Below are 9713 nucleotides of genomic sequence, written 5' to 3'. Positions count from 1 at the left end.
ATCATCATCATCATCATCATCATCATCATCATCGCACAGTCAGCCAGATGTTCAGACTGGATTGGGCATTTTTGTCTACCTATCAAGTCCTTCCCAAGGACCTGGGATAGGCAGATGTGGATGTTTGATGGTATTACAGATATCGTTGCAGGATGGAAGCAGTTCCTAGTAAGGCCGCCTTTTGCAATTGACTAATGGCGAATTTGTCAATGCCGATGATGTTGTTCAAGTGGTGCTCCAGTTGTTTTGTGATTGCACCCAAGGCGCCTATGACTATTGGTACTACCCTTGCTTGCCTTTGCCACAGTCTTTCTATTTCTATTTGTAGGTCTTTGTATTTTGTTATCTTCTCCAGTTCTTTCTCATCTATTCCAGGCTCTGCCACGTCTATTATTATTATTATTATTATTATTATTATTATTATTATTATTATCATCATCATCATCATCATCATCATCATCATCATCATCATCATCATCATCATCATCATCATCATCATCCTTCCCAGAGGGCCTCCAACAAGCAATGGGGAAAGCCGGATTCGCTTAATGACTGCATGATTCACTTAACAACTGCAGTGATTCGCTTAACGACCGTTGCAAAAAAGGTCAAATTCTGCCTCAATTGTGGTTGTAATTCGAAGGCTATCTGTAGGTTGCAGCGTTTGTAACTTCACACAGTTGTTAAGCAAATGGTTGTAAGTTGAGGACTCCCTGTATTTTACTGTTTTGCCTAAAGGAGAAAAGGTATAATGAGAAAATGATGTCTGCTAAACAGAAACGGCTGCCTTAAATCCAAAATTATGTTTCAGATGTGCTCAGAAAGTAACGGTAAATATCTGTTCCCTGAGAATGGCATGGACAGAATTCCAGAAGTTGGGCAAATTTGGGAAATATGCATTTGGTGTCATAGTAAAGGCACTGAGCTAAAAACTGAGAGAGCATCAGTACCAAACTTTCTTTACACATGAAAGCCGGCTAGGTGACTTTGGGTCAATCACCAGGAGATTGAATTCTAGTGCTTCTTTAAGCATGAAAGCTGGCTGAGTGACTTTGGACCAATCACCAGGAGACTGTGAGTTCTAGTCCCGCCATAGAAATGAAAGCCAGCTGGGTGGCTTTGGACCAATCACTAGGAGACTGAGTTCTAGTCACATTTTAGACATGAAAGCCAGTTGTATGACTTTGGACCAATCACCAGGATACTGTGAGTTCTAGTCCCACTTTAGGCATGAAAGCCAGCTGGGTGACTTTGGACCAATCACCAGGAGACTGTGAGTTTTAGTCCCGCCTTAGAAATGAAAGCTAGCTGGGTGACTTTGGACCAATCACCAGGAGGTGGTGAGTTCTAGTCACATCTTAAACATGAAAGCCAGTTGGATGACTTTCAGCCAATCACCAGGAGACTGTGAGTTTTAGTCCCGCCTTAGAAATGAAAGCTAGCTGGGTGACTTTGGACCAATCACCAGGAGGTGGTGAGTTCTAGTCACATCTTAAACATGAAAGCCAGTTGGATGACTTTCAGCCAATCACCAGGAGACTGTGAGTTCTAGTCCCGCCTTAGAAATGAAAGCCAGCTGGGTGACTTTGGACCAATCACCAGGAGACTGTGAGTTCTAGTCCCACTTTAGGCATGAAAGCCAGTTGGATGACTTTTAGCCAATCACCAGGAGACTGTGAGTTCTAGTCCCGCCTTAGAAATGAAAGCCAGCTTCCCGCTTTCCTTCAGTTCCTTTGACCTCCAATCTCTGATGTCACCCTTCCTAACCCATCTTCCGAATTTTGGATCTTAAAAAAAAAAGAAAAGAAAGATTGAACATTGAAATAACCTTGGCTCAGAATGAATTTTTAGAAAAACGGGCATGGATCGAATTCTCTTTTTTGCAGGACAGTCTTTTTAACCGGAGTTGTGTCATTTCTCTTGTTGCAGAACGATTCCTGGAGCGAGCTGTATTCTTTTGCGCTCTTCAAGTCCATGAGCCACATGCTTTGTATCGGATACGGGCGCCAGGCGCCGGAGAGCATGACAGACATATGGCTGACGATGCTGAGCATGATCGTGGGAGCCACTTGCTATGCCATGTTCATTGGCCACGCCACGGCCCTCATCCAGTCTCTGGATTCCTCCCGGCGCCAGTATCAAGAAAAGGTACGAGAGGGATGGGGAGTGGTCTGCTTTTTTAAAGTAATTCCTTTTCATTTTCCCCCTTTTTTCCTTCTCTTTGGTTCCTTTTGCTTTTTCTTTCCCAATCTGTATTTTTTTTCCCCCTTCTATTCAGTCGTGTCCTATTCTCGGATACTGCCTGGATAAATCCCTGCGGTCTTCTTGGCAAGGTTTTTCAGAAGTGGTTTGCTATTGCCTCCTTCCTAGGACTGAAAAAGAGTGGCTGGTCCAAGAACACCCAGCCGGCTTTGAAGCCTAAGGCGGGACTAGAACTCACCCTCTCCTGGTGATTGGCCCCAAATCACTCAGNTCCTTTCATGCCTAAGGCAGGACTAGAACTCCCCATCTCCTGGTGATTGGCCCACCTGACTTTGTCTCAGACCATTCCCCTCCCCACTTAAATGTAACAGACCTTGGGAGATGAGTGGGGGATTGCCTAAGTCAGTTTTTTCAGTGCCCTGGTCACTTCAAATGGCCACTAAACAAATGGTGGTAAGGCAAGGTCTACCTATATCTTGGATTCCAGCTCTTATAATCCTATATTACCTGATTTGGCCCTTCGTTTTCTCTTTCTTTAAGGGAGCTACTTTACTCTGTCTTTAGTTTTTTGGGGAGAAGCCTCTTTTCCTGAGTCTGCTCCCTTTCTCCTTGGCTCCTGAGCAGCCAGGGAAGCAGCTGTTGGCAGCTGTGATGCAATAGACCAGAGGTCCCCAACCTTTTGGGCACCAGGGACCGGTTCTGTGGAGAGAGGTTTTTCTACGGACTGGAGGGTGCGTGGTTTTGTGTGCTGCCCGCATCCCACGGATGGGGCTTTGCTTGTTTGTGCAGACCAGTTGCTGGCATGCATGCCCAGTACCGGTCCACAAATGGGGGGTTGGGGACCTCTGCAATAGACCCTCTCCAACTTGGTTTGATTTCCCTTTCCTTTGCATTCGTCAAGTGAGACATTCTGCTTAAACTCTCCCACTTAATTTCTCCTCCGCCTTCTGCCTCCTGCAGTACAAGCAAGTGGAACAGTACATGTCCTTCCACAAGCTTCCCGCTGACTTCCGGCAGAAGATCCATGACTACTATGAACATCGCTACCAGGGCAAAATGTTTGATGAGGACAGCATCCTCGGGGAGCTGAACGAGCCTCTGCGAGAGGTAAGCCTCACCCACACGCCATAAGGGGATGGACCCTGAGAAGATGGACAATGGTCGTCAATGTCCAATAGTAGAATTTAACAGAATAACAGAGTTGGAAGGGACCTTGGAGGTCTTCTAGTCCAACTTCCTGCTCAAGCAGGAGACCTTAAATCATTTCAGACAAATGGCTGTCCAATCTCTTCTTAAAAACTTCCAGTGTTGGAGCGTTCACAGCTTCTGGAGGCAGGTTGTTCCACTGGTTAATTGTTCTCACTGTCAGGAAGTTTCTCCTTAGTTCTAGGTTGCTTCTCTCCTTGATTAGTTTCCATCCGTTGCTTCTTGTCTTGCCTTCAGGCGCTTTGGAGAATAGCTTGACTCCCTCTTCTTTGGGGCAGCCCCTGAGATATTGGAAGACTGCTATTCCTTCACTTCGTTAGACTAGACTTATCCAATCCCCACAATGGTTCATCAGACTGAACTTGAAAATGGAACCTCCATATATTTTTTTTAACAAAATTTTATTAAGTTTATATAGATGAGGAAAAATAGGAACAATACAGGTATGGTAAAGGGAGGGGTGGAAGGAAAGGGGAAGGGAATAAGGAATTAGGGTAAAATAAGGATAGGTACAGTCACATGTTTCAACAAACAAGCTACCGTCCGGATCATAATAATAAGTAAATATCATATTCAACCATTTTTACCAAAGCTTAGACTATAACATATTAAAAACAATTAGTAAACAAATATGTTGATCTATTAAGTAAACACTACTAATAAAATCTCAAAAAATCCTAACAATCAAAAGTAACAAATGAAAATCAGTAAATCAGGAAAAATAATCATATCATCAAAATGTTAGTTAGAACTCGATTAAAAATCCGTCATCTATTCTAAAATATCGAATCCTTCAAGTTATAATGTGTTTCTAACCATTGATAAACTTTTCCCAAGGTCTAAAATAAATTGAATCATCTTTTTCTTTCATTTCTAATGTTAGTCTATCCATTTCTGCACACTCTAAAATTTTAGTAATTATAGTCTGGTCAGATGGTAAATTCTCATTTTTCCAAAATTGGGCAAATACTATCCTTGCAGCAGTTAAAACATGTAATATCAAGTAGTCATTCTCTTTACCATAATTAGGTCTTAATATTCCTAACAAAAACAATTCCGGTTTAAATTCTATCTGTAGTTTCATCATCTTTTCCAACCATCTATGGATCTTAGGCAGCCTACCTTAGGCAACCTTGGAACGTCATTTCATGGGTTATCTCTTTCTGGGATCTGCTAACTAAGGTTGGTTGGTCTAAATCAGTGTCTTTGAAACTTGGCAATTTTAAGACCTGTGGACCTTCAATTCCCAGAATTCCCTAGCCAGCAGCAATTCCACACAACCTAAAATTACAAGGTTGAGAAACACTGATTTAAGATTCCAACTTCCTATCTTAAAAGTACCCCAAACTTCAAAAAATGGGGGGGAACACAAAAGTCTGAGCCCACCCTTTTTTAAGAGAACTTGGAGATGCCCCAAACAGCACGGAGGCTTATTAATGAGCAGTTATCCTCTCTTGACACAAAGGAACATGTAAAAAAAAGCTGAGCGATTTTTGCATAAATCATGTTAAGATACTTTTTTTTTTGTCTGTCGTTCTTCAGGAGATTGTCAACTTCAACTGTCGCAAACTGGTGGCCTCCATGCCACTCTTTGCCAACGCCGACCCCAATTTTGTCACAGCTGTGCTTACTAAACTGAGATTTGAAGTATTTCAACCAGGGGACTACATCATCAGAGAAGGGACCATCGGGAAAAAGATGTACTTCATCCAACATGGGGTGGTCAGTGTCCTTACAAAAGGCAATAAGGAGATGAAGCTTTCAGATGGTTCCTACTTTGGAGGTGAGATAAATCAAGGCCATCTTCATTCATTTACATATTTGTGGCATTCTAAAGACAGGTTTCATTTCCTTCCTAAAATGAGGTACCTTTGGCATGTGGAGAACATAAGTTTGGTGCAGTTTCAAAATGGCTGCCACAGAGGACTTGACCGTTCCCAAAATGGCCGTCAAGATAGGCATAAGCAAGTCTCAAACTGTCCAGAAGACAAAATAGCCCCAGAGAATTTTTTGATCTTCGGGTTGAGGAAAGAAAAAGAAAATTTAAAATTATGGCTCTTATAGCAACCGGCTTGACTGGAAATAGTTGAAGGGAAAAAAAGACAACATTGGATCTGGTAGATATCTAGGTAGGCTTTGTGAAGAACAGGAAGAAGTTGGGTTTAACCCTACAGGGAATGTATTCTTCTATCATTAAGGGGAAAGTAATTGGGAATCTAATTTTGGGATTTGAATTCACTTTTTCATCTTTTCTCCAGAGATTTGCCTCCTGACCAGAGGACGTCGCACGGCGAGTGTCCGCGCGGACACCTATTGTCGCTTGTATTCCCTGTCAGTGGACAATTTTAATGAGGTCCTAGAGGAATACCCCATGATGAGACGGGCTTTCGAAACTGTTGCTCTGGATCGCCTGGATCGCATTGGTATGCTGGGAGAATTGGCACGGGGAGGTAAGGGGAGGGGCTGATGGGCCACGGTGTCCCAACTGGACACTCTGAAAAAAAGGCATCCAGATTTTATTTGGAAAATATGAGCTGCCCATTAGAGGTACGATATAGGTCAGGGGTCTTCAAACCTTGCCCTTTTATGACTTGTGGACTTCGACTCCCAGAATTCCTTAGCCTGGCTGAGGAATTCTGGGAGTCAAAGTCCACAAGTCATAAAAAGGCCAAGTTTGAAGACCCCTGATACAGATAGTCCTCAACTTATGACCACAATTGAGCCTAAAATTTCTGCTGGTCAGCGAGACATTTGTTAAGTGAGTTTTGTCTCATTTTACAAACTTTTCTTGCCACTGTTGTTACGTGAATCACGGCAGTTGTTAAGTTAGTAACATGGTTGTTAAACGAATCCGGCTTCCCCCATTGACTTTGCTTGTCAGAAGATCGCAAAAGGGGATCAACGTGACCCCGGGACACGGCAACTGTCATAAATATGAGTCAGTTGCCAAGCGTGTGAATTGATCACACGACCATGGGGATGCTGTAACGGTTTAAGTGTGAAAAATGGACATAAGTCCCTTTTTTCAATGGCGTTGTAACTTTAAATGGTCACTAAATGAATGTGTGTAAGTTGAGGACTACCTGTATTCAAGATGTTTCGGGATTTTGAGCCTAACTCTTCCATGAAATGTCCCATCTCATGTAGGAAACCCCTTGGTTCAAGCACTTTGTTTCATTTCATTGGTTGGTTGGTTGATTGATTGATTGATTGATTGATTGATTGATTGATTGATTGGTTCGTTCGTTCGTTCGTTCATTCATTCTGCTTCCCATCTCCCGAGGTGACCCTGGGCAGCTTGAATATCTCAAAACTCAGAGCTGCAGTTTTACAACCTTTTTCGTAGTGGTTGTTAAGCGAAGACCACCGTTATTAAATGAACCCATGGTTTGCTATGGGTGCAGTTGTGCTGAGAACTGGAAGTAAATGTCGGTTTTCGGCAAGACCATCATAAAAAATGGTCATGTGACCGCGGGATGCTGCCAACAGCCGTAAATGCAGCCCAGCTAGCGAGCATCCGAAATGTGGTCATGTGACTTGGGAGCAACCATTGGAACTGTGAAACTGGGTTGTAAGTAACCTCCTCCCCCCCCAGGTAGATCCATCATAACTTCGAACAGTCCCCAAGCGACTGGTCGTAAGTCGAGGACCATCTGTAGTTTTCCATGGGTATGGGAAGTGCCATGCAAAGACATCAGTGGACCTGCCTATCTATGGAGGTTCCCAGTCATCCACGGTCATGTTTGTCCCAAAGGTGCTTTTTCCAAAGGCAACTACACTTTGTTTTTTCCTTGAAGACATTTCTCTTCTCATCCCAGAAGCTTCTTCAGTTCTGAATGAATGCAGGGAGAATGGAAGGATTTATATTCCTTTGCAGTCATCTGGTCGTTAGTGCTCTCTCTGAGGACCGACCTTTCAGCAGTTCCCCGAGGGCACAGATAAACCTCCAAGCGGCCTCAACGATTCTCAGAGAGAGCGCTAACGACCAGATGACCGCAAAGGAATATAAGTCCTTCCATTCTCCCCCCATTCACTCAGAACTGAAGAGGCTTCTTGGATGAGAAGCGAAACATCTTCAAGGGAAAAAACAAAAAAAAGTCCAGTTGGCCTTTGGAAAAAGCACCTTTGGGAGAGTGGACTTGGACCGCAAGGAAGCCGTGTCTTCTGTTCTTCTCTTGCAGGGAAGAAGAACTCCATTCTCCTGCACAAGGTGCAGCACGACCTCAATTCCGGCGTCTTCAACAATCAGGAGAACGAGATTATCCAGGAGATTGTCAAGTACGACCGGGAGATGGTTCAGCAGGCCGAGCTCCAACAGCACACCGCCGTCTACACCCCGGCTCAGCCCCAGGTCACTTCGGCGATCGCCACCCTCCAGCAGGCCGTGGCGATGAGCTTCTGCCCGCAGATGGCCAGCCCACTGGTCGGCCCAATCAGCCTCGGCTCCCCACGGATGGTCCGCCGGCTCCAGTACCAAGGCGGTCTCCCGGGGGCCTTCGCCATCTCACCAGCCTTGCTTCAGCAGCATCACCAGCACCAGCAGCAGCAGCTGAACCTACAGCAGCAGCAGCAACTGGGTGGCCCCATGCTCCAGAATGTGCCGCGACCCCTGCAGCCGAACATCCCACTCCAGCAGCAGCACCCCCCTCCCCAGCCTCTGCTGGCCTCTTCCGCCGGCCCCTTCCCCTCCATGGTGTCCAGTTCCTCTTCCCAAAGCCCTCACGCCAGCCGGACGTTCCCATACGGGGGTGCCAAGGGTCAATCAGGGTCCCAGCTCTCGCTAACTCAGCAGAAGCCGCCCGGTTCGCCGCAGCGGCTGGCGGCTCACAAGAGCACCCAGGCCCTTCACACAAGGAGTCTCAGCCAGGAGACTCGGCCTCTTTCAGCCTCCCAGCCCTCTCTTCCCCACGGCGTTCCTCAGACGCCGGGCCAGAGCCCGCCCTCCTCAGCTCACGAGTCCACCGCTTCAATCCCCACCGGGCAGGGGGCCTCGCCGTTGTCGCCTGCCACTTCGACCCAGAATGCTGGTCACACCCCGCCAGCCGCACCGCGGCCGGCAGCCCGGGTGCCCCACCCGATGACCATGTCTACCGCATACCCTGGGACAGCCGCCTCGGGCATTCAGCAGGACTCAGGCGGTGCCCGCAAGGATTCCATCATTAGCGCCCCTGATACGGACTCCGCGAAATCTAGGCTTCCGTCCAATTTGTGACCCTCGATTTAATCTGCAGGAGGGAGGGGTCTCCGGTCGGGCCAAGAGGATAGGACGCCCCTCGCCTTAGCTGTGGGGCAGCATGAACTGGCAAGGGGGCCGTTCCGTGGTACTCCTCTCGGCTCTTTTTCTGTCATGCTGACCATCACTCGCTCTGCAATACTAGCGGGGAAGAAGGGCCCGCGCAGTCGTGTGTGCTTCACCAGGTGGGGCTGGGGCACATGGGATCCGGTGTCAGGGAAGCTCTGCAGGACTTCTGCCTCTGCAGGAGGAGCGATGCGCTCCTAGCCAGGAGACAGTACCAGGGACGAAGGAGCCGCCCTCTTCCTCCTCCAAAGTTTGGCTCCTGTGTGGCTGTTCATTCTTCATCCCGCCTCGCCCTGCTGTGTCCATTCCGTGGAAAGCCATATCTAGATTCTCATGCAATTTAATCCAGTGTGTGTAAAATATATACATACTTATATATATAGAGATATATATATATACATATATATAAAATACCGAGAGAGAAAATTATATATATTTAGGAGTTAAACCGCATACGCAATGCCTTATACGCCACGCACCGTGCTGAACCCAAAGGGGAGAGAGACCTGTTGAGGGGACATCAGGAAGAAATGGGGTCAGTCTTTCAGGCTAATCTTTGCTCATCCCTAGAACAGTGTTTCTTAACCTTGGTCGCTTTAAACTGTGTGGACTTCAACTCCCAGAATTCCCCAGCCAGCAGGGGGGGAAATCAACAGGCGGAATTCTGGGAGTCGAAGTCCACAAATGCGAGGTGGGGAATTTTGGGAGTCGAAGTCCACAAATGCGAGGTGGGGAATTCTGGGAGTCAAAGTCCACACAAATGCGAGTTGGGGAATTCTGGGAGTCGAAGTCCAGACAACGTAAACCGTGTGCAATGTGAAACGCTGCCATGAAGGACCAAAAGTGTGTTGGCGCTCAGGATTAAAGCCGCCATTTTGTGGGGTTCTCTTTATTTCAGACTGATTTCTATTAAGTGACAGATCAGTTTGTATTTTTGCCTCCCTGGAGTAATCACTTAGGGATTAGTCCTTGACTTAACCATTATTTGTATAATGAAGGTTCAAAG

At 46.3% G+C, this 9713-nt stretch overlaps 1 protein-coding gene across 1 annotated transcript in view; it reads left to right on the top strand.

Moving 5' to 3' along the window:
* Positions 1–8620, top strand: part of LOC107296108 (potassium/sodium hyperpolarization-activated cyclic nucleotide-gated channel 2-like) — a 24564-nt gene extending 15944 nt beyond the window's left edge. The window contains exons 4-8 of the mRNA XM_015825454.1: positions 1930–2148; positions 3163–3309; positions 4951–5191; positions 5667–5831; positions 7590–8620. Of these exons, the coding sequence (XP_015680940.1) occupies positions 1930–2148; positions 3163–3309; positions 4951–5191; positions 5667–5831; positions 7590–8620 (1803 nt within the window). The remainder of the gene's footprint in view (positions 1–1929; positions 2149–3162; positions 3310–4950; positions 5192–5666; positions 5832–7589) is intronic.
* Positions 8621–9713: the final 1093 nt, after the last annotated feature.

This window comes from Protobothrops mucrosquamatus, unplaced genomic scaffold (genome assembly GCF_001527695.2).
Source record: "Protobothrops mucrosquamatus isolate PMUCROS unplaced genomic scaffold, P.Mucros_1.0 scaffold2647, whole genome shotgun sequence".
Lineage (NCBI taxonomy): Eukaryota > Metazoa > Chordata > Lepidosauria > Squamata > Viperidae > Protobothrops > Protobothrops mucrosquamatus.
Note: the sequence above shows the minus strand (reverse complement) of the source record. Positions and strands in the feature narration are given on the sequence as shown.